This window comes from Sinohyriopsis cumingii, chromosome 3 (genome assembly GCF_028554795.1).
Source record: "Sinohyriopsis cumingii isolate HCF-2022 chromosome 3, ASM2855479v2, whole genome shotgun sequence".
Lineage (NCBI taxonomy): Eukaryota > Metazoa > Mollusca > Bivalvia > Unionida > Unionidae > Sinohyriopsis > Sinohyriopsis cumingii.
The window spans coordinates 67,851,483-67,877,850 of NC_142963.1; the positions used below are offsets into that span (position 1 = coordinate 67,851,483).

A 26,368-nucleotide genomic window follows, 5' to 3' on the forward strand; every position below is an offset into this window, starting at 1 on the left:
GACAGCTTCATCAACCAGTCCCCGACATTTTGAAAAATCATTTGTCTTGCAGAATTTTTCACTTGTCAATGGATTTTGTAACACAAAAATTCAGACAAATGCTATTTGTGGCTTGCTTTGTTTTTATTAAATATTAAAAAAGTGCAACATTTATTTTCAGACACAGGCCCATGGCAAAAACAATTTGCTTGCCCTCACTCAATTCTAATTGAACCTAAGTTTCACATCTTTTTAGTATTATTCTTTAATCCAACATTGAAATTACTTTATTTTAAATAAAAGAGAAATTTAAACATGCTTGAAATAGATTGATTGTCTGATTATTTCCCTCTCAAAATAGTGTAATTCCAAAACTAACTTTAACTTTGTCTACTACAATATTAATTTAATTGATTTCATTAAAGGTAATGTTTTCTCCAGACTATATTACAAACCAAGCACTCAGTTTAGAGTTTGTGATGCAAGAAAGCATACAATCTTCATAGGATTAATAATGTACCAGTGTCTTTGAAGAAATAAATTGAAAATGTCACATTTTGTCAGCCCACTCAAGGTTTTGTCAGGCAAATTAGATTACACTTTTTGAAGACAAGCCTGCCGGCAATTAACTCGTCTACAAATTGGGAGGGACCTGATATTGATTTGGAGAGGCCCTGTGTTTCAGGCTATGTAATTTTTTTTTGAATATTGGAAATGTTTTAATTTTACAAAACAAAAATATATGGCTATTATAGTTAGCAATCTTATTATAGTTTCTATGTCATGACAGGATGCTGTAGGCTCCTGGATGAAGGGAAAGACCCCAGGGCCATCATTTAGCTGGCAGAGGTTCCCATGTGATGTGTTGTCACTTGAGTCATTGATTACACAGAAAAGACATAAAGACACGGTACATACAAGCTATTGGCAATTTATGTAAAATCACCCACCCCTCTAGCCCCCTCAACTGGTGTTTGATTAAAATTACAAAAGTGTTAGCATATGGTCTAACCATTTCACTCCTTTGTTTTAACCCAAGTTTCATATGTCTAACTTTAATAATAAAGTAGAAGTTTAAGGCAGGTCCAGATACACTGGTTATGAGATTAATTTAATTGATTTCATTAAAGGCAATGTTTTGTGACCTACCAGGCAAGTGTAAGCTACTATAATGAGATTGCTAACTACACATGGTGTTTGCAGGCCCTAGGCACACAGGGATACACTCTTTAGTAACATGGTGTTCATAGGCCCTGGGTATACACTTTCAGTAATACTTTGTTTGCAGGCCCTAGGGACATGGGTATACACTTTTCAGTAACATGGTGTTCATAGGCCCTAGGTATACACTTTCAGTAATATGTTGTTTGTAGGCCCTAAGGACACGGGTATACACTTTTCAGTAACATGGTGTTCATAGGCCCTAGGTATACACTTTCAGTAATATGTTGTTTGCAGGCCCTAAGGACATCATGGTATACACTTTTCAGTAACATGGTGTTCATAGGCCCTAGGTATACACTTTCATTAGCATGGTGTTCCAGGCATTAGGCACATGGGTACACATTTTTCAGTAACATGGTGTTCATAGGCCCTAGGTATACACTTTCATTAACATAGTGTTGCAGGCATTAGGCACATGGGTACACATTTTTCAATAACATGGTGTTCATAGGCCCTAGGTATACACTTTCATTAACATGGTGTTGCTGGCATTAGGCACATGGGTATACACTTTTCAGTAACATTGTGATTGTAGGCCCTAGGTATACACTTTCAGTAACATGTTTCTAGGCCCAAGGGACAGTGCTTCTGTGCCTTTTAGAAGATATGGGCCAGGTTCAAGGATATTATACATACATATATACCCTTAATGGACTGTATCACAATGAGAACTCAGCAAATTCACTTCTCTCAACCTGACCAGGTAAATATTGACTGTACCAAGTAGAATCCTTATTCCTTATCCATCCCTGAACAGAACAGATGCATATTCTCAGCTTGAAAATAAATCTGTACATATTTTCTACACTTTAACAAGTGCCTAAAGATCAATATAGTTTAACATCTAGCATGCGTCAAAATTATTAATTACTTTATGCCTATTTTGCCTGCATGCTGTTAGTCTAGATCATGTCACAAAGAAAGATGGCTGTGCCTTTTTAGAAAGGTACCCAGTGCAAACTTGGTACTAAAATAGGCAATTTAGCATAACCTCCATTTCTAGTTAGTGATTCAAAGGCACCAAGTGAAGTGAAGACTGCTAATTGCCTAAAAAGAACTGAAAGTTTATTACATCGTGACCCCAAAATAAAATACGACTAATCACCTTTTGTCACAACATTATGTTTTGAATTATGTGCATTGTTTGAACGTTGCTGGGAATTGGCAGTGATACTTGAAATGCTTCTTCCATGTGAAAAGTACTTACATACTTAAGTAAGTAAATACGTAGTTTCAAATATGTCATGATGATGTCTCAATAAAGCTGTACAATCTTGAAAATACTTGTGACCTACCAGGCAAGTGTAAGCCACTAACCAGATAAAAAAATCCAAGCAGATTTCAATCCTTCTATTTTTTAGAATGTACTACATTTTGCAATGATATACAGGAAATAAATGGTAAAATTCCTTAAGGAGGTAAACACCCCCCTCCCTCAACAAACTAACAAACAAAGAAAGCAAACATGTGGATATTTTAAAATTGTGGAATAAAGCTAATTTTGGCATTGATTCCTTAACAGTGAGATAAGAACTATTTAGCATCTAGTCTTATAAATGTTGCCATATATGTACCTACTGATATTACACAGTGGACTAGAGCACAACCATTATATTTTCAAAGGTAAGTACTAAATCTTTTGCACACAACTATTTTATTCACCAATACGGAAATATTTTTCTGATATTTTCTTCACTTCAGTATAATCTGATACTCTATCTCTTCTAATGACTAGGTCAGTTACTACTTTTTTGTAGGGCACCTGATCACATATATTTGTGTCACATAATCTGACTCTTACCTGAAAATGAAATGTCTGTCACCAATATGTTCTGTTCAGTCTGATGAGGTTAATTCTTTATAAACCATTCACATCCCAAAATTAAAAATGTGTTTCACCTGACCATTATTTAAAAATAAACCCTACTAATATACCCTATGAATGAAATAGTTGTCTCCAATACATACAAAAAACATTGTTGAACCTGTTGATCAGTGTATATTTTTTTTTATCATACCCTTTTTAATGAGAGCTAACTGATATGGATGTTTGATATTTACTACATCATTAAATCATATCTTTCTGAGAGACAATATAAAATGTAGCTTCAGTCAGAAATGTCCAGAAATACTGCAAACTATTTTGGGGCAAAGAGTGGTAAAAAAGAGCAGAAATTATCAGGCTTAACTGATGTAAAAGCTGGTCAAGAGCCAAATACACGGTCAAGCTCTGATCATCAAGTTTTGACATCACTGCAGTGATGTTGAATACAATCCAGAAAAATGATCACATAAAGCAATTGCCTAACACAACAAAGCTGAAGCATTGTTTAAAAGCTCCAAGTACTTCTAAGACATTTAGACTAAGGTAACTTTGACAGAGTGAATGGAATAATTTCATATTATAATGCATCAAGACCATGCTGACACTGATGGAATGAATGGAATGATTTAAAATTAAAATATAAATGGAATAATTTCAAATTATAATGTATCAAGACCATGTTGACTCTGATGGAGTGAATGGAATGGCTTCAAATTATAATGTATCAAGACCATGTTGACTTTGATGGAGTGAATGGAATGGCTTCAAATTATAATGTATCAAGACCATGCTGACTGATGGAGTGAATGGAATGACTTCAAATTATAATGTAGCAAGACCATGCTGACTGATGGAGTGAATGGAATGACTTCAAATTATAATGTAGCAAGACCATGCTGACTTTGATGGTGTGAATGGAATGACTTCAAATTATAATGTATCAAGACCATGCTGACTTTGATGGAGTGAATGGAATGACTTCAAATTATAATGTAGCAAGACCATGCTGACTTTGATGGAGTGAATAGAATGACTTCAAATTATAATGTATCAAGACCATACTGACTTTGATGGAGTGAATGGAATGACTTCAAATTATAATGTAGCAAGACCATGTTGATTTTGATGGAGTGAATAGAATGACTTCAGATTTTATAATGTATCAAGACCATGCTGACTTTGATGGAGTGAATGGAATGACTTCAAATTCTAATGAATCAAGACCATGTTGACTTTGATGGCGTGAATGGAATGACTTCAAATTATAATGTATCAAGACCATGCTGACTGATGGAGTGAATAGAATGACTTCAAATTATAATGTATCAAGACCATGTTGACTTTGATGGAGTGAATGGAATGGCTTCAAATTATAATGTATCAAGACCATGCTGACTGATGGAGTGAATGGAATGACTTCAAATTATAATGTATCAAGACCATGTTGACTTTGATGGAGTGAATGGAATGACTTCAAATTATAATGTAGCAAGACCATGTTGACTTTGATGGAGTGAATGGAATGACTTCAAATTATAATGTATCAAGACCATGCTGACTTTGATGGAGTGAATGGAATGGCTTCAAATTATAATGTATCAAGACCATGTTGACTTTGATGGAGTGAATGGAATGACTTCAAATTCTAATGAATCAAGACCATGTTGACTTTGATGGAGTGAATGGAATGGCTTCAAATTATAATGTATCAAGACCATGCTGACTTTAATGGAGTGAATGGAATGACTTCAAATTATAATGTAGCAAGACCATGTTGGCTTTGATGGAGTGAATGGAATGACTTCAAATTATAATGTATCAAGACCATGTTGACTTTGATGGAGTGAATGGAATGACTTCAAATTCTAATGAATCAAGACCATGTTGACTTTGATGGAGTGAATGGAATGGCTTCAAATCATAATGTATCAAGACCATGCTGACTTTGATGGAGTGAATAGAATGACTTCAAATTATAATGTATCAAGACCATGTTGACTTTGATGGAGTGAATGGAATGACTTCAAATTCTAATGAATCAAGACCATGTTGACTTTGATGGAGTGAATGGAATGGCTTCAAATCATAATGTATCAAGACCATGCTGACTTTGATGGAGTGAATAGAATGACTTCAAATTATAATGTATCAAGACCATGTTGACTTTAATGGAGTGAATGGAATGACTTCAAATTATAATGTATCAAGACCATGTTGACTTTGATGGAGTGAATGGAATGACTTCAAATTATAATGTATCAAGACCATACTGACTTTGATGGATTGAATGGAATGACTTCAAATTATAATGTATCAAGACCATGCTGACTTTAATGGAGTGAATGGAATGACTTCAAATTATAATGTAGCAAGACCATGTTGACTTTGATAGAGTGAATGGAATGACTTCAAATTATAATGTATCAAGACCATGTTGACTTTGATGGAGTGAATGGAATGACTTCAAATTCTAATGAATCAAGACCATGTTGACTTTGATGGAGTGAATGGAATGGCTTCAAATCATAATGTATCAAGACCATGCTGACTTTGATGGAGTGAATGGAATGACTTTAAATTATAATGTATCAAGATCATGTTGACTTTGATGGAGTGAATGGAATGACTTCAAATTCTAATGAATCAAGACCATGTTGACTTTGATGAAGTGAATGGAATGGCTTCAAATTATAATGTATCAAGACCATGTTGACTTTGATGGAGTGAATGGAATAATTTCAAATTATAATGAATCAAGACCATGTTGACTTTGATGGAGTGAATGGAATGGCTTCAAATTATAATGTATCAAGAAAGCATCACTTCAGTCAACTTCATCACTAGCACTTCAGCTGTACATGTAGTTTTTATCTAATTCAAATTAATAACATGAATTATAGATGGAAGTGTTAGAAAAGTAGTTCCTTTTCATTCCACAATTCCCTGACTGCAGTATAGTCAATAACAAAAATGGGAAACTAAAATATTATAACTGAAACTGTGTGAAAAGTAGTCTGTTTTTATTCCACAATACCTTGATTATATTATAGAAACAGTAATAGGTATGCATAAATTACAAAAAGGAACTGATAGAAAAGTAATTTCTTTCTTTTCCATAATTCCTTGATCAAAGCATAGTTAATAACAGTAATAGGTGAAGAAAAAAACTGCCAGTTAAAACTGGAATTTGAAAATTGATTTTTTTTCTCCACTTGTGTACAAATGCAAGTAGCAAATTTGTTTAGCTCTATAATACAGTAAATATAAACCCAATCGTTTATGAGCAATATACAAACTGAATACATATTATATCTAATTTTCACTACTCAGAAAAGAAATGGAGGGCTGATGAGCAATTTGCTTAGATAAATATACCCTAGCTCTCCTTCAATACATCCCTACCCACTGATGGGGGCAAGTATGTCATAAAAAATGCCATAACTCTAATTAAAAAAGTAAAAGTATGATGACTGGCAAATATGCATAATTTTGTGACAATGACCATAATAAATATTAAGTTTAACAGTGATCTATTAAAAACTACAGCTGTAGTTGCATTCAAACAATTATGTCATGCATTGCATTATGGTGTAAGTATTAAAAAAAACAGCAATAATTTAAAAAAGTAACAAGTCAACAAAGCTTTCTCAATATGCAGAAAACTGTCAAAAATGATTCCATCTTATGCTGCATTTACCTGTAAAGGCAATAACTCAAAAAATAATTGTTTAAAGAAGCGATTTCTTGATATGTGCATTTTTAGATGATGACCAAAATATTTACCAACTTTCATGGCTATCGATCAGGAACTGTGGGGCTAATTATACTAATGATATTGTATTGTACAATGTAATAAGATACAAGGTAGAGAGGATAATAATTCTAACAACAATTGTGGGAGGAAAGTAGTTTGTTGCCATGTGCATCTTTTGGTGATCACTTGTGTTTTCCAAGTTTCATGGAAATTCGTAAAAAATAAACACAGGACTAGCTCTGGTAATGAGAATGAGACATGCTCTTCATGAAGCTAAGTAAGAAAGGGAAATAACTGTAACAAATATGCTGAGGGCAAAGCAATTTTTCAAATGTGCATCTTGAAGTGATAACCACCATAATATTTATCTAGTTTCATGGCAATCCATCAAAAACTGTAGAAGCAGTTGCACTAACAGGACTGTCATGCTATGAGATAAAAATGGCAATAACTCTAACATAATATTGTTAGAAAGCAAAGTGATTTGTCAACAGGATATGACTATAATGTTGACCAAGTTATAATGACAAAATTCAGAATCAACTGTGCTAACAAGACTGCGCCACACCAACAGACAGACACAGATTATTATATTGAGGTATGGTGGTGGTAATAAAGTTCAACTAATGCATCGTTTGATCTATCGCCAAAAAAGTACTACAGTAAAACTCCTAATTAAGCCCTGGATTGATGTAACCTTACACATCATTTTAAGTTACACTAGTTTCAAGACAATCAATAAAAATTGCTTGATCGGCACTTCTGTTATATTCTTCATCCTTTACATCTCTGATGTGGCATAACAGTGTCCAAAAATTTATATTATAATACTGCCATCATTTTGGGCTCATAGCTGGAGTTAGAAAGTACTTTCACTTATTTTTAACTTACATAATGAAAACAACTCATATTGTGTTATGGCAAATTATACTCTATACAGGGATTTTATACCAGGATTATACGACTCTTTCTACAATAGACATTAGAGCCATAGAAGACCCTGTAATTATGTAAAGCCCATATGAAAACCAGTTTGTCAAGCAAAGATGTTTACCAAATCGTTATGTCATACAATGCATACTAACAAGATCAAATCAAAAAGAATTCTGTATAATTACTCAATATTTAGAAATAAGTATTGAATTAAATCACTGCCTTTGTTGGCCGAATTTCATGTGCATATAGAAATATCAATGTCCACATTGGTAAGCACACATTGTATAATGTACATGTACTGTACAACTTAACTATGAACTTTCTCAATTCATTTTGATTCCTAACTGGCCATAAAATCCTTTTAATTCAATTAGCTACATGAAATAAGTATGATGGTATTGATACTGTATATAGAGTTGATAGCACATTTATTAACATGGCATAGGATGATAAGAGCTGATTTGAAATAAAATGTCATGAAATACAAGCAGACTTGAGTAAATATTACCAGCCTTGGAGAGATAACAAAAACACTCATTTATAACATAATAATATAATGTATGAAATTGTGAACTACTTTAAGCCTAGCATCTCTGCAATGTGAAGTGACCTCTGATCTAACTCCAAGTGAGGCTGAGATAATTGCCACATAAATACAATGGTTAGCACTATTCCTTAGAGTGTTGGTAGTAGTAGGAAGGCTTGCTGAGAACTTCTTTTTAAAAATGCTCACGTTTACTGCAGTAATTACATGTGAATGCAATTAATTTATCTGAGAGAGATTATTTAACATTATAGATGTGAATCAGATATATGTAAAAAAATGTTTTCACACTGACAAAAAATTTACTTGTTCCAGATGCAGGGCACTGGGATTTTCTCAGCCCTGCATACCAAAAAGTCCTTCAAATGTCATTAAGAAGACACAAAATTGAAGGAAAAGATTTAAGTCAAACAGGGGCCATAGATCTATAAAACTGTAATAAGACACCTACTATTTGTTGAACTTGCCTTTTATTTAGCTAAGTAAAAGTCTTAGACATTGAGGTTAATCTATGGCATGATGGATGCATGTACTGAGATGAAAAAGCCGAAGTTATCACAATACAAAACTTGTGCCAATGCAAGCTCACCCAACAAGGAGCAGCAGAGGGGGCGAATCGGACATTTTGTCCAATCGTTATTTTGCTTAATTATTACTTTCTGCACTCAACGATCTAGTGTCGTCGGCGCCTGGTAAAAAAAAAACGACGACGTCGTTGGGGGATCGTCCAAACGTCATTTGGTTTAATTAACACCTTCTGCGCGTCGATCCCCAGCGTCGTCAGCGTCCGGTAAGCACATCGACGACCGCGTCGATGTCATTGCCCCCTCTGCTGCTATGATCTTACAAACAGAGTGATCACTAACTCCTCCTCTTGCAGATCAATTAGGTTATTTGACTGATCGGTAAGTCTGAAATTAATTCTCGTTAAAAACCGATCATGGCATCGCATATAGACCGGATTAATCGGACTCTCAATGATCAAAAATCCCGGAGGGGCTGTTGGTGAAAACGAATAAAGGATATACCCCTGTTGAGCTTGATTTGATTGCTTGGTATCCACCTGATAACTCCCTTCGATAACATCACACACTAGATTGATCGCTATCACTGATGCGATATTTACGTTGTATGGAGCAATATGCCTACCACCATCTCCGTTATCGTGTCTGAGGATAGTTGATGGGGGGGTGTCCGCGGGTGGATTCTCAGGCCATCCTAGTATGGTTCTTATTGAACTGTTATAAATATCAACCATATACCCCGGTGTGCTTATTTCAATCGTCGACGATAACGTCGGTTCATGAACCGTAATAGCGATTTTTGATTCCTTTCCTGTGATCGATTTTATCCTGCGTTGAAATTCTTTATTGATTTGCTCTATTTGGTATGACCCAGTTGGTATTGTAACCTCCTCCCAGTTTGGGGTCCCATCGGGTTTATTTGTCCGTGCAAAAACCAGCGAGTTATTAGGTTGTTGTCCGTTAAATGCGTCCGCTCGGATATTAGGCCAACTGTGATATACTCGCAATTTTGCCAGCGCTATTTCCTTTACTGGAACCGGTGATGGGAAGTTCACACTGAATTCGGGTTTCGTTGATGTTATCGATATCATACTTGTTTGTACCGGAGTGGTGTTCTCCGCGATCCGCTGAAGTAATTGAGACCCTTCGGGGTTCAGCGACATTATTATTATTCGTTGTTTTTAGTGTCTAATTTTAACAACCAGGTGGTTTCGGCTTCCAGTTGAAAATCCTCGATTTTTGACATCGCGGAGCTATATAACTGGACCATCGTGGAGAATTCAACATCGGATACGAACAAATTATCAATCGATAACGAGATCAACCCGGATAATTTCGAGTATGCGTCGGATACTATTTGATGTTTTACTGTATACTCGTTGAGTTTTTTCTGAAAACACGATGATATCTTCCTAGTGATTGCGTTGGCAACTCCAGCAACTGTTGTCATTGCGGAGACAGCGATTGGAACAGCGATCGGGGTTATCGTGGTCACCGTGGATAAAATAACACCGGCGCCAGCTACTATACCCGACACCGAGTACACGACCGCGTCGATGGCGGTTATTTTACGACGGTATTTTTTTATTTTTACACGGTATTGTTCGGAAAGCGTTTTCAAGTTCGCGGAAAATTCTTTTGCGGTATCGAATCGATATTGATGTGACGTCGGTGATACCTCTGATTCAACTTCCTTGGTGGTCATTTTTATTTTAAAAGAGCTAGTGTTTTTAATTACTTAGATTCGCCGCAAATTCCACATACCATGTAATGTTTGCCCGGGCTAGATTTCCATCAACGGCATAAATTGTAAACTGTTCAGTTGCGTTCTTGTCTATAATTGTTGATATTGTATTGTTAAACCCGGATGAACTCGACGATAATATATTAAACTGCATCATTGAAACCAGTGTCAGTCGATAAATACCCTTAACAGTTGCGGTGATATTTACTGTATTCTGTGTAGGAGTCCAATCGAATGATCCATGCCGAATTGTGTATACTGTGTTGATGATGTTCTCATGAGGGGTTTTTATTTTTTCGAATTGCTCTGCTACTCTCGGTAGTCCGTCTTTAATCGTTTCAACATCAGTTCTGATTATTCCTACTTCCCGCCAATGCGCGTCTACATTATTTATGATCGTTACAACATTAGTTTTGATTGTTTCTATTTCCCGTGTATTCTCGGTCATACTTTTTTTGTTTGCTGCAACATCAAGTTTGATTGTTCCTATTTCATATGTATGCACGTCTATACCTTTTTTGTTCGCTGCAACATCAGTTTTAATTAATCCTATTCCCCGCCAATACGCGTCTATATTTTTTTTGTTCGCTTCAATATCAGTTTTGATTGTTCCTATTTCCTGTGTATGCGTGTCCATATTATTTATGATCGTTGTAACATCAGTTTTGATTGTTTCTATTTTCCGTCCATGCGAGTCTACATTATTTATGATCGTTGCAACATTAGCGCCGATTATTTCTATTTCCCGTTCATGCGCGTCTACACTCTTTTTGTTTGTTGCAACATCAGTTTTGATTGTTTTTATTTCCTGTCCATACGCAGTGATATCATTTATAGTTATTGTAATCTCATCCGGCTTGGTATTTTTTTTACCAAAGAATTTATCAAAGTTGTCATCGATCCTGTTAACATTTTTTCGCAACAGGGGTAAATTGGCCGACATCGCCGTAAACTCCAAAATAGCATTTGTTATTGTTTTAAGATTTGGTTCGGCTATCATCGCGGTTCCAAAAAAACTATTGATAATGAATTGCATACCGGCGACAGATACTTGTACCCCCTCGAACTGAATTGCTTGTATGTTAAATTTATTATACAAATTTTTTAACGAATCCGACATGGTTATATAATTGTCGCCAAGTGTACTTATTTTTCCATTTATTATCGATATATCTTCACCCGGTTTGAGTCGTCCGTCGCTGGTATACAGCGCGATAGCGTTCTCGGCGGCATCACGCTGTCGTATTAAAACGTCATTCAGTGACACATTACCGGATTTCAATTTACCCTGGCGGTCTTGAAATACAACTATTTCGCCCGGGTCAACACTTGTTAGATTCAACGTATCAGCGATTTCATCCTCAATTAGTTTTTTTATGTCGGCGGCGGCCGTTTCCGTGGATTCTTTCAGCGCCGAAACCGGTCGTCCCCAAATATCAATCATTATTATCTAATGTAATTGTCTCTAAATTTCCCACTAGTGTATTCGTTTACAACCACATGAGGTGGTTTCCGCGATGATGAAATCGCCGCGAGCACGTTTAATACCTCGCGGCCACATATCGGTGGGTCACTTAATTGCTGTGTTGGCAGCGTGGAATAAAAAACCCGGGCTGAACACGCCCGGGCTGAACACGCCCGGATATACCGCATGAACTCTTTCGGCGGGGCTAACCCGTATGAATCAAAATAGACGATTGCACGCGGATCAATCGCGTATGCAACCCAATGAGTTCCCGCTCCGGAGGACCCATCGAGGTTAATTATGCCTGTTTCAGTATTCCTTGGTGCCGCCGGTAATTGATCCCTCATAAAAACACCTCTGAAGTTTTTTATCGCTAGCGCGTTTGCGGCGTCTATTAAATCAAAATTAGACATTGGAGTCATAGACTCAGGAGTCATTGACTCCCGAGTCAATAAACGGTTCCCGGTAGTCTTAGACCCTTTCCCGAATACCATGAATACGGGGTTCCCGGTAGTCTTAGACCCTTTCCGGCTACGGGTCGTTTTTTTTTGTAGCCTTTCCCGGTTGCCTTCTTCAATGCCATTCCCGCCGCGGTACCAACGGCTCCTAACGCCGCCGCCTTCGCCACTGCTGGGGCCGCCGCGGCAATTAATGCCGGAATCGCAGCTAACAGTGGAAATATCCCACCGGTCTTTTCCATGTTTTTAATTGCTGCGGTTGAAAAATCTATTTGAACACCCTTTTTATTCTTCATCGCATCATTGAAATGTTTTATTTGACGCGCCGTCAACGATATCTTATGATTACCGCCCGCCATCTGCGACGGCTTCAGCGTTATTGTGGTTCCGCATTGTTTAGCCGACTTTGATCGTAATTTCTTGACTTGACCATCAGTCAACTCTACACTGACGACACTATACGACATTTTATTGTAAACGCGTTTATGCTTTCAATTACATGTTTTCCACTGGCGCATCAACGATTCTCATTCGTCCACCAACGCCTTCCAACAGCATTGATTTATCGCTGAGAATGACAGCAACCGCTCTATAATTAACACCACCCGGGGCTATACGAGCTCGGAAGTGTATATCAACGACGGATTGTCTCGTTAAATCAAGATGTTCCAGCGAAAAATAATAAATCGGATACAGGTTTTTAAAATCAAGTTGTGATATTTGCAAACCAGTGTCGACGTTTTGATCACGACCCATATACGACAGCAATCGATGGTACACACGTGCGATATGGTTGTCGCCGTAATTAAGCTGTATATCCTCGGATGGTTCCTGTTGTCCGTTTATTCTCAGCGAAACATCCCTGACTCCTAATTGATCAAATATCATATGGCTGCGTTCTTGACTGCCCAATCGTTCCCTATTCTGTAGCGCTATGAATATATGACGCGGGGCTGAAACACCTTGTTTTGATGCCAGGTGCCATGTAAACGTATCGGCGACGTTATCCTCTTTAGCATCAGTTGTTACCGCTAGCCAACTCAACAACGATTTCCCTCCCTGTTCCATAAATGCTAACAATCGTGCTTCCGTGGTAACTGATGGAGTCAGCACCGGCATCCACAATGCCATTTTAGTTAAAATGACTTTACCGGCAGCGACGCCAGCAGCATGCCATATTGCATTGTTATCATCGCCCCTTCGCGTCAGCGCGATTGTATGCTTAGCCCCATAGACAACTTTTCTGACATTTCTGCAGAATCCAAATATGTGATGGAGTGGAATCGCGCATGAAAACTGTCGGCGTGGTCCTTGCAACATTCCTACTCGTGCTGCGAATCCTAGATTGTAATCATTGTTGGTGCTTTTTATAATATTGAAATTAGCGCCTGGTCTTGCTCTGCGGTCTGGATTGGCTGCTTCAGCCTGTGGGTCAGTTGCGGTATCTCTTTCCGCCAGCACGTTGATGTACTGAATATGGTCAGCGTTATTGGTGGTGTCCTTCGCAAACATCATAGATGGGCCCGCCGATCTTGTATAATCATCCGAGTATCTCGCTAACCCAATTATCGTCGTTGCAACATCAACCTCGCGTTCTATTGATTCAATTTCTCGCCCGTCAATAAGATATCTGGCGCTCTCAAATAACGCCATGATACCGTTGTTGACAAAGCCAACTCGAACACGATGGTCATCTGCGTATGGTGCATTATCGGCGGCATTTGTCACGAGTTCTCCCTCGATTTCGATAAACGCTTCACACGGCAGAAAGTATTTACTGGTATCTTGGACCTGAAGTTCAATTCGCGATCGTAGGTCGGGTTGCGCTGCATAATAAGAATAATATTGATAATCACGGACAGAATCATCCCTGCGCACTGGGGCGTCCATATCAAACGCGGGATCAGCGGTACGCGCAAACATTTTATTATTTATCATGTTGATGTTTTCAATTGCGATTTTTTCGTCGTAAATTCTTTGAATTTAAACCACTCCCCGCTATCGCGTTCATGAGCGCGTTGGTTGCCGCATCGGCTAATGGCGAAGTCGCCAACGACTCTAATTTTTCTTCCACGGCGTTATTTATTACTTTACTGACATTTGCAGGCATCACTGTCGTTGATGGCATTACCGGTGGTTTCTGTTTTTTTCTCCTGGATTTCACCAATGACATTAGTTTGTCTCGTGCGGCAGAAAACGCCCTTCCGGCAACATCTCCAATAGCGCCGATTCCCTTATCACGAATAACATCAATAGCCTTCATTCCTAATTGTTTGGCTAACGGCGCTACTTTTGGAGCCATTCTTGTAAATAACCCCGCAATGGTGCTACCGAGACCATCTCCATAGTACGCGCGGTAAACAGGCAATCGCGAGTTTACCACGTAGACGAGTACTGGTTTATCATGGTTGTAGTGTATGATCATCCTTATTAAAAACACCAGTTTTCCAATTAATCATCCACGAGCTCGTCTATGAGCGTTCGATATGCATTAATGTCCATAATACCGCCTGCAAATAAACGCTTGCAAATATCAGCGGCCTCATTGATTATTTCCGGAGAGTTATTTCCGGCTCGTTTTCCTCCAATTAGTACCTCTAGCCGTGATATATCACTGAGAACACTACCAGGGCAGGTAACGCCGTAGGATTCTTTACCAACAGAGTATCCTTTTCCTTTTTTTGGTGTTATACTCTTAACTTCCTTGTGGAATGCGTCGTAATCGGATTTACTACGATGTGGTAATGCATCTTTATGTTTACTTGCTAAATACACTATTCTTGCCCAGTCCTTTAACGACTTTATATTTTTCTCGTAACCGCTATTGATATGCTTCTTATCTCGTATGCTCTTAGCAAAATTGTTGGCAGTAAAATTAATTAATTCTTCCCTGCTGCTGAAGCCTCTAATTTCATCTATTGTGCTCTTCTTGAGTACAATACGGGGTATATTTCCCTCTTTTTCTTCCGGTATTTCTTCTTCCGGTGTTTCTTCGGGTATTTCTTCTTCTGGTTCTTTCGCAGCAGCGCCTAGTTCTTCCTCGTCGGCCATTGTAACATAAGGTTCTTGTGGTTCGGTTATAGCGAGTGGTGGTGGCCTCCGTGTTGTAGCAGCCGCTATTTTTGCAGGAAGTGTTTCTAAAGACCTTTTTGTTTGTTCGGTCTGAGCCGCTATCTTTTCAAGCGCACCAAGAACGGGTACAGTTGCCGCCGTAACATCTTTGGTCGCTTTAGTTACCGGGGCAAAGAGTTGTTCGCTTCCAACAGTAAAATCAGTTTGCATTTGCTGCCGCGTTTGAAGTTGTTCTCGGACCCTGTCTCGTAACGGTATGAACTTTTTAAGCGCTGCTAGCCGCTCTCTGGCTAGCCGAGTAGTAAGTGATTCACCTACCATTATTGCAATTGCGAAGCAATTTCTAATTTCTCGCCGGAGGCTCCGTCTATAATTCTTCTAATGTTTTTGATTTTACTAAAAATCTCCCTGCGTCGTTCATAAACACGTCCAAGTTTTTTTCGTATTATTTCAACGGCAGTGAATAGTCCAATGAATGCATTTGCGTCATTGTGGTACAAGTTTTCATTGATCGTATGTTGTAATCGTTTTATAAAAAAATACTCGCGGGCCAGGGTAAAACGCCCCCGTTTCGATTGTTCGTTAATAATTTCATAATCGGATAATATTTTTTCACTGTCGAGACCATCAGATAATTCAATTCCTTGATTTTTTAATTTTGAAATCTCGGCTAATATATTATTGATGTCTTCGATATTCATTATTCTTATAAAACATCTTGTTTTTAAATAAAAAAAATGAACCCCGTGTATCAATCCCGAGGTGTTTAATAATTCGTTAGACGTGACCTCGTCAGCGCCATAGGCGCCGGTGACTTCGTATCTACATATGAAAATCGAATTCTATGCCCGGTCTTTTTTGAGATTGCTGTTTGATATACTCGTTCTGCTACTTTTCGTATTGAGGCGATACAAATGTCAAAGTATCTACTGGCTTCATTCATCGACTGAAATATTTTTTCCTCGTGAGTTGTTGTATCAAATGACTTTACGGGTTTTGCTTTCTTTGGGTATTTACCGGTTTGGCCTTTTTTACTATTTTCACTCTGAGAGATGGCTTGCAAGTTTGTAAGAGAATTATCAGTCTTATTATTATTAATATGATCAATAACAAGCCCATTCTCGATTAATCCGTGAAAACATTCATAGATGATTCTGTGACAGAGATATTTCTTCTTTCCGGCACCAAACATTAAATACCCGTGATTATTTACGGTACCAACCGGCTTCTTCAGTTTGCGGTTTCTAACAATGCCGTCGCGAGACGCCTCGTAACTGACGAACACAGGATGCGGCTGAAATTCTTGGTCCATTTGTATAATAATACTATTTGTCTAATTTATTATTTGGTTTAATTATGAATCTTTCAACGTAGTCTTGGGGGGTTTTAATGACGAAATCGGCGGTGGGGTCAATGACGGCGTTTTTAATTCGCTTGTCATAATAGCGTTTTAGTTCCCTGTATCGCTTTCCGCCACAATTAATACACAACTGCGATTTTCCTCTTACACCGACGTGACAAACCAAGCACGGGAGGGGGCCAAGAGAACCATTACGAACGCTTTGTAAATGATACCCGCAGAATTCACCTCTACATGATTTATTGCACGGGGTTATCGACCCAATCATCAACCATTTGCAGTGATTCATTATACTATATTCTTTCATTTAAATACTTGTTTTAATTATATGGATGAGTTTGAGAGATTAGCAGTAATTAAGCCCTGGAAAAATATTAAGTTCAATCTCGATAGAGTCCTCAAGGACACACCAAAAGCGTTAATAAACGATAAAACCCTGTTGAATAAAATACGCGATTGTATCAATGAATTCAAGCGTGATGGTGCATCTCATAGTTGGTCAACATTTCGAATTGATGGTGTTGTTGATGCTACCATGAACGACAACCGCGCAGCAATGATAATATCACAACTTGACGGTAAAAGATATTTCTTCAGAGTAAAATTTATTGTCCGGGTGGAATCAGGCGATTGGATCATACGTGATAAATTTGAACCAGTTCTCAGCGACATGAAAACAGTCACTGTCAGCCGCGACTCCAAGCCGGGGCTGTTAACCGGAGTTGACAGACCATACTATGAACGAGCGTATCCTGAAACAGCAGTTGTTTATGGAATATACCCGTTAAATAAGAAACCTGATATCGGAAAACTGAAACCGATGAAACAGTCAACTGGGATAAATTGTGTAGCAGAACGAATAATAGAGCATTTTACAAATGCGTGTCGAGGAAACAAATTGACTGATTTACGACGTAGCAAAATCAACCAGTGGGAACTAACCGTAAAAGAGCGTGGAGCAACCATCAGCGACATAGCGAGATTAGAAACATCGCTGAGATTTCCAATAACCGTTACAACGATAACCGGTGAAGTATTATACGAATCGAAGTATAAATCGAAGGGAGCCCCAATCAAAATTATTGATCATAACGAACACGCATGGACGCCCGCGATCACAATATTTCCACGGGATAGAACAGTAAAGTATATACCCGAAGAATTCCTGGGAGAACAATTCTCCAAGGACGGTTTTCTCGCGGAGAGGAAACTATTTGATGCTATTGCCTACTTGTGTAAAAATGACCCTGTATCAGTGTGGTTACTTCGCAGCGCTGAAAACGATGCGGATACCTTTGATCAGTTTGTAAGACCAAACGGCGAATTATATCGCACTGAAGCATTTCACAACAGGATGAAAAAAACCGCCATGGAATTTGAGGAGCATGATGAACAACTGCTAACAAATTGTTTTACGATTCCATCGGTTGTAGCTCATGTTGCAGCAAGGAAAAATGCGTGGAGACCAACGCGCAGGGAATTTTTACCAGATGTACAATCCAGTTGTTTGGAATACTATCACGGTGGACTATGGAACACTGAATACAACCGCGACGCTATGATTTCCGTTGATATGGTTGCCTGTTATCCAGCGAGTTTTCTCGGGTATGGATCCGCCGCTGAGTATTTCAAACGATTTGGACACCCCAGACATGAAATGACTCGTGTTGCTATTAATGGACCACTGCCTGATTTTGATTTAACCGGATTCGCTCGCATAGTATCATTTGAGTTCGCGGCAGGACTTCATCGCTGTTGCTATATTTGGATCGGTAGACACATGGCTGAAAAGAAGTGGTTGCCAATAGCGCTGCTACGGTATATGATTGATTGTAGCATGCTAGTTTCGTTGATTGTCAGTGACGCGATTATATCATACCGGGCGCAGACTGAAGTCTGGTTACCAGAACCGGAGCGTCTAGACAGCATAATTGACGAGTCCAGAAAACACATTGATGCCGACGAGGAATATATCATCGAATGGTCCAGGAGGATATTCAACCAACGAAACCACGAGGCAAAAGATCTCGGTAGAAGAATAATTGGTAAGTTTACACAAGGTGGAAAAAACTGCGATTACAAACGATATTGCTCACGGCTGATTATAGATGACGCAGAATATGATTTCGTAATCAAGGACGCAGTGGCAAAAAATAGATACGTGAACTGCAAAACAGCTTTCTTGTCCAATGGGACGAGGTTGGGTACAGTTGTTACCTACAGAGATGGAGACAGCCCGGCGTATCCACATTTGAGGGCGTCTATGCTGGGTTACGCCGCTATTAATTTATTCTCGATGATAAATAGATTTCCCGATACCGCGGTTAGAGTAGCCGTTGATTCATTTTATATTGACGTAGCGTATAAGGGAAACGTAGCCGAGTTTACTAGTCCGGACGAGAGTTGGGGTACATGGAGAATTAAAAATGAAATACGACGCGATTATTCCCCGTCAGCAAATGTCATCGTTGAGAACAATTACCTACGCGGTAATAATTTATCAGAATGGTCTAATGCACCATCGTGTTCTGATCCAATTTGTAGACACAAAACAGTTTATTTAAGCGGCTGTGGCGGGTCAGGAAAGACGACTCGGGCAATTGAATTATTTCGAACGCGGGCAAGTATAATCGTGCTTACACCGACTCATAGACTAGCGCGAGAGATAAAACAACGAAATGTTGACGCCGTTACTTATCACAGCTTTTTTCGATACAGCGGCGGTGAGTGGACTCCTGATCGAATGGGTGAAAAATTTATTCCCGACATTATCATCTGGGATGAGATATGTACTGTTTCGTTAGATACTTTACAAATGTTTCTTGATTGGTTGCTGCGCGCGAATACAGCGGTGATCATGTGTGGCGACCATGGCCAACCACCACCATTTGTCGGCGAGGGTCCACATGATTGGTTAAGGGGTTTTGTGGACTATTATGAAGAAACCGATACTGATTACCGAGCACTTGATGAACAACTGCGCGAGGTTAAAAAATTAATCAGATTACAGCCGGATAGAATTCAGTGTGAAATAATCCGCGAGGTGATTCCGGAAACGCCGTTAAATGAATTCTGGGAAACATGGAGACCAAACGATTTGATTGTAGCGAGTAGAAAGATAGTCAGAGACACACTTCAGCGGAGGTTGTTTACTTTGCATAAGGAAAAGTTTCCAACGCGTCCAGTGCCGTTATGTTATAGACCCGCGGACACACGGCGGCAGAACATTGAAGTTGAAATCCCGGGCCGGACAGAAAAACAAATTCTCGTGCTGAATGATATTGTGCTCGTTGATATCAGCGTCGTTGAGGACGCGCTACGTGCTGATAAATCCCCGTGGACGCTAGGATACGCAACAACAATACATTCCTCGCAGGGACTAACCATCACGGACACAATTGTTTGGATGGTTGATAATCGCATCGAATGGTCAAATCTAGTCTATCTTGCAGTGTCCCGAGTACGGAGAATAAATCAGCTTCGAAGAATTGTTATTGACGAAGCCGGTGACGGAGTCACTGACGGAGTTACCAACGACAACGACATTATCGATGCAAGCGTCATTAATAGAAAACTCTCGGGTTACCGCCAACAGGATAAAAAAAAACAGCGGCGTTTTGATATTGATGCCGAATTAATAATCTCGCTACGACAACAACAGAATAATCACTGCGCGAGTTGCAATTGTATAATGAGTTGGCGTTATTCGGATAAAGACACTCGCCAATTTACCGTGGATAGGATCGATAACAGTCTCGGTCATGTCAAAAACAATGTGAGGTTGACCTGTCTTGAGTGCAATAGACGCAACGGCGCTAGTTAAGACCACGTGGGGGTAATTGAGTATCGTTAGGTATCACTTGTAGTTGCTCGCGTGTAAATCCGCGCTGAGGAGCAGTTGAATCCAGTCTATAGATCGGTGGTCTACCAGTTGATCGTGTTATCGTTGATATGTTATGTGTGGTAACACTCCAAATAGGATCGGTAGCCCTTTTTTTACCGCCTTCAAGCTCTCCTGGTTCATATAGATATCTAACAGTGACATCGCCAAGAATCGGCTTAGAAACGCTATTTATTTTTAATTTTCCGGGTATATACTCGTATTTAATCGCGTCGCTGGGCTTCATGTTGATTGCTCGGGTAATCTCGTTATTTAACGCTGAAATTACGCCTGGTAATCTTTTAACCCATTCACGAGATCGTTTTTCTTGGATGAATTCCTTCGCGTATTGATATCCAAATAACCGTTCAGCGAGAGTCCGATTGAATCGTTCAACAATTGCCTGATCACGATGTAGCGCAGTATGACCTCGTCGTATCGCGACGCTATGATGTTTCAGCGTTGATAAAACAGCGCCGCGAAATTCACTACCAGGATCAACTTGTAATAGATTTGGCCAGCGCAGAGGACCTCTTCGATAAATCCGCTCAAACGCATCAGCTACTTCAGTTGCTGACTTTGTTTTCAACGGTTCCGCTTGTTTGTATCGACTCGCAACATCAACTACGGTTAGCGCGTATTTGTAACCGTTGTCATGCGGCAGAAATAGTATATCAGCCTGATGAACTTCATTAGGTACGCTGACATCAAAGCGCGAGAAGTTGATTTGTTTAGGCGGTGGTAGATAGATTTGCCATATAGCCTGTTTGGATAACCAATTAGCCGCAGTGGTCTTTGTTACCTTTGCAGCGCTTGCAAGCTTACCAATTGCGGCCTTCCCCTTCCAGTATCCTCTCGGAGAATAATAGATGGAATCCATCGTTTTTCTTGGATGATTGTTATTAATTACCAGCGCCAATCATTAATTTACCTTTCATAGCCGATTTTACCAACCATGAGGCCAATTTTTCTTTGACGGATTTATCAGGAATAGCATTTAGCGCGTGAATTAATTTTACATCCGCGATATGACGCTGTTGCAGATCGCTACTTTTGTAAGCAACATCATGAGCATGACACGCCTTATCAATAGCATTTATCGGATACTCACCTGGATTGGGCTGATCCTGAGCATCGAGTCTAATATCTAATCGTGTTCCGGGGCCACAGTAGTTATATCCTGGGAGGTGTTTTTCTCCTGGATACTTTGCCCACGGTGTTCCGGGGAGTTTTGCCAATTTGGCTGCGATGTCACCTCCTCGCTTTTTTTTAAAACATCTCCGGGTCTAATAGAAATAAATCTAAATTTCTTTGTACCGCATTGTACACACTTACCAGTAAGCGCCGATCTGTTATTTCTTGTCGTAACGGTTGTCATATCATTTGTGCCAGTACGCACTCTACACTTCACACAATATAGATCCATAATTTATGTATAGAGATATGAATATAATTGATTTTTCGGCGACTAAAACAAGAGAACCAGTTAAGCATGTTGCAGCGTTACCAAACTCGATCCGGATGATTATCATCGGACCATCTGGATCCGGCAAGACGCAATTGTTACTCAATTTAATAATGAGATGGATGAAGTGGGATAAGTTGTATTTGGTTGCTCCTAGCGTAGATGATCAACGATGCTACGAGGTGTTGAAAGATTTCAACGAGAATGCATCAGCGATCGCTAAAAAAAATGTTATTGAGTTTATTACGGATATCAATGATGCACCGGGTATTGATGATATTGATGGCGACGTTAACAATCTAGTCGTGTACGATGATGTTATGTTAGACAATCAAAAAAACCCAGCTAGGATATTTTCCAGAGGCAGGCATAAAAACACTGACGTGATATATGTCACTCAACGATACACTCAGATTCCAAAAGTAATTAGAGACAACTGTAATATTCTTGCTGTGTTCAACGGCGTTGATACACACACGCTACGAAATATTTGGCAGACATGGTGCGGCGGTGACATGGACTTTAATGTTTTTCGAAACTTTTTTAGTCATGCTCAGTCGACCCCACATGGATTTGTAACGATAAATTTACATGATCCTCGGACACGATATCGTATCGGACTTGACCAAATATTCGGTTAGTTGTAAATAATTTTCATTGTAAATAACCACTTAGCAGCAGAGGGGGCGATGACATCGACGCGGTCGTCGATGTGCTTACCGGACGCTGACGACGCTGGGGATCGGCGCGCAGAAGGTGTTAATTAAACCAAATGACGACGCGACGATCCCCCAGCGTCGTCGTCGTTTTTTTTTTACCAGCGCTGACTACACCGGATCCGTTGAGTGCAGAAAGTGCTAATTAAGCAAAATAACGATTGGACAAAATGTCCGATTCGCCCCCTCTGCTGCTCAAGGTCTTCTCAAGGTAAAGCCTCATGTCAAATTTTAATTCAGTGCATGAGGTCCTTAAAAGTTTCTGAGCAGAAATGAAACTGACATGCCAGGTTGCAAGAGAAACAAAAGAAATGACAAAGTTTTGCTTGAAATTGGTGAAAATCAAACTTGACCTGCCTTAAGTCTAATGTCTCTGCAATGTGAAGTGACCTAGTTCAACAGTCAAACAGGGTCAGTAATTAAAAAATATGCTGAAAAATATTGAAAACTTGACTTGTCTTTTTAAGTTAATGGTTAATACCAAATTTGATTTTTGATTTTAATGTTACAAGTCCATTAGAAAGTTTCTCAGCAAAAAAAGAAACTGAAGGTCAAAGTGCAAAGTGAGACAAGAGCAAGAACTCTAACATTTTGTAGGCAAATGGTGAAAACTTAATTTATCCTGTATTTTTAATTAAAAGCATTGAAGCAAATTTGATATTAATGCACAACATCTATGAAAGGTTACTAAGCAGAAATATATTTAACAAGCAAAGTTCTATGTGAAACAGGTGAAAATTATATATAATTCTGCTGCAAAAAGGTTAAAATTGAACTTGACTTGGAAGTCCAAATTTAAAACCTCAGCCATATTTGATCTGAATCCATTTGGTCTTTTTAAATATTCTGATGAGAAAGAAAATTTGTGAATGACATGATTTACATGGGGGACAGACACAAGTATTAAGATATGCTCCGTCCATTGGTATGGTGAGGCATAATAGCACAATCATAAAGACAATGTGGTTTATGCTCCTGTCACAAGTACGACAGGAAATACATGTAGTAGCCTATCAGGATACAAAATGTTTTACTTGTACCATTCCTATTTCAAAGTCTCATCTGAATACACACTGATGCAGAAGAAAAATGGATTTCAAAAAACAAAAAACCTTACTGTTGACCTCCTATTCACCAGCGAGATAAAAACTGCAGTGATAATTAAGGTCCTCAATATTTTCACAAATTTCTACATCCATCTGTAAGACTAATGATTCTATCAATGTTTTAAAGTAAAAAAAATCCCAATGAAAACACACAACAAGCTCTCAAATCTGAAGACAGTGTTTCAGTATCGTCATCTTCATTTTTACAATATATACTCGCGGATTAAGTCAAACTGCAAACAACAAAGATCCTGATCTGCCATAGGATAATGTGCCTGTATATCTGGGTCTATGCTATTTGTTCAACTGATTACTCCAAACAAACTGCATAAATCCAGATCTGCTGGTACATTATGCAGCAGCAGATCTGGATCTGTGAAGACTGCAGTTGGACTCATCTTATAAGTGAGTATTATAAAACCAAACCTAGCCCGATAAATCAACCCCACAAATCTGTGTTGATACTGATGGATGATGTTGTGGGTCTGATATCATCTGTTCATTAAAATATGCAATTTTGCTGCATGCTGTGCTATTCCAGGTGGATTTACAAGTCACCAAACATGTGATTTACTCAGGAAATATAATCTACGTCATCAAAAGAACCCTTCGGCCGACAGTAGCTGGACAGCCATAAGAAATACTGGTAAATGTATAAGATATACACAAATGTGTGCAGCCAAATCTGAATGCAGATAATTGCAGATTTTATTGAATAGGTGATATCAGCCCCTCACCTGAAAATCAATATCATTATGGGTGAAGGGCTGATTTATCGGCCTAAACCAAACCTTATCTCTTGATAAAGTTAATGTTACCACATTTCCAGCTCATGGTTACATTTCCTGTCAAGGATTTACACATGGGTAAAATTTGTCTGCATAATTAAACACCAGATGAGAAAGAAAGGTGGCTAACCTTTACTGTTAGAAGTTTTAAAGCCTCCCTGTATAATCAGAAATGTTATTTAAAAAATCTTGCATTTATGTCTTTTAATACATTTTAAGAACAGTATTGTTTGATTTAGTAAACCTAAATATAAACAATGCATACTTATACACTTACATATATATTATACATATTATCCAAGAAAGATGAAAAAAAAATTTTACAAAGAAATTTTAAAAAAAAATGAAAAGGAAATTGTTGAAAAGAAATGCAAATTAAGTAGAAGTCTTCAAAATAAAAAATTTTAAGACTGATGTGACACTTACGGGGAACTACAGGTGGTGTAGGTATCTGCACATTTTTATGACATGCTAATGGACTGGGTTCCCCCTCACTCTTGCTACGAAACAAAATTCGCTTCATCTTTTTATCCTTGTCTGGCTTCCATGAAGAAACCCTCCTTAGATCCTGCATTTTGGTCTTCCGTTGCAACATTTTATGTAATTTCCCAGAGGATTAAAATCACTGGAACCAAGTGTCCTATAATGGTCTTCATTTTGATCCAAATTCAACACTTTCACATTTTCAAGCTTTCATTAAAACCTCAACTGTTACTTAATATTGGCTTTAGAGAAGATAAAGCGATATCACTGAAATCTCAGCCTGTTAACTGCTATCCGTCACATCTAATACAATCTAAAACATTTATACCTAGCCATGGAATTTTTCTCAATGGTGCAATTATCATGTCAACCTGAATACACAATGTCAATACACAACTCCACAAATTCAGATCTGTAAACCCTGAATTCAACAGCCAAAGAGAAACTTGGTGTAGATATTTAAAATCACAGGTCCTGCTGACAGTTTACATCACTGGCTCATCAGTATTCCTCACCATGAATAGTTCACAGTCTCCATATTCAAAACCAGACAATTACTGCAAAATACTTGAAAATTCTTCCTTTGATCAGAAATCATAAGCTCAGTCTCATCCATTAGCAAATTCTGATGAAAAATTTAGAACTCTATCAAAATGTAAGTAAAATAATTAATTAATTTCACTCTCCAGTAACAAGTCATAATTAAAATAGGTTGATGTATAATTTATACTTATATTTCCCTCCATAAATGTCAATTTCAGTCCATCAACTTGACAAGAAGGGTCACCAGCTTTTTTCTTCAGGTCAACCTAAATCTTTCACTTACATGTCTCTCAAGTTTCTTTACCTTTGTACCTGTTCCACACAACGTGTACCTTGTTTTCCACGTAAATACAGAGAGATAAATAGTCAGCCTTTCAGATCAGTCCCATACTAGAAAAGAACATGTCAAACTGGCTTTCAGTGATCTAAGCCATTTTCAACACCTACATTATAGAAGTTGGAATGATCCAATGAGTGAAATGAACAGCTTTAGGCCGAAGTA

General features: G+C 38.6%; 1 protein-coding gene across 1 annotated transcript in view; it reads right to left on the reverse strand.

Moving 5' to 3' along the window:
* The window catches only part of LOC149803033 (ankyrin repeat and fibronectin type-III domain-containing protein 1-like), a 168,930-nt gene extending 142,947 nt beyond the window's left edge, over positions 1-25,983 (reverse strand). The window contains exon 1 of the mRNA XM_089952590.1: positions 25,267-25,983. Coding sequence (XP_089808716.1) covers positions 25,267-25,435 — 169 coding nt within the window. The 5' untranslated portion in view covers positions 25,436-25,983. The remainder of the gene's footprint in view (positions 1-25,266) is intronic.
* Between the last annotated feature and the right edge of the window lie 385 nt (positions 25,984-26,368).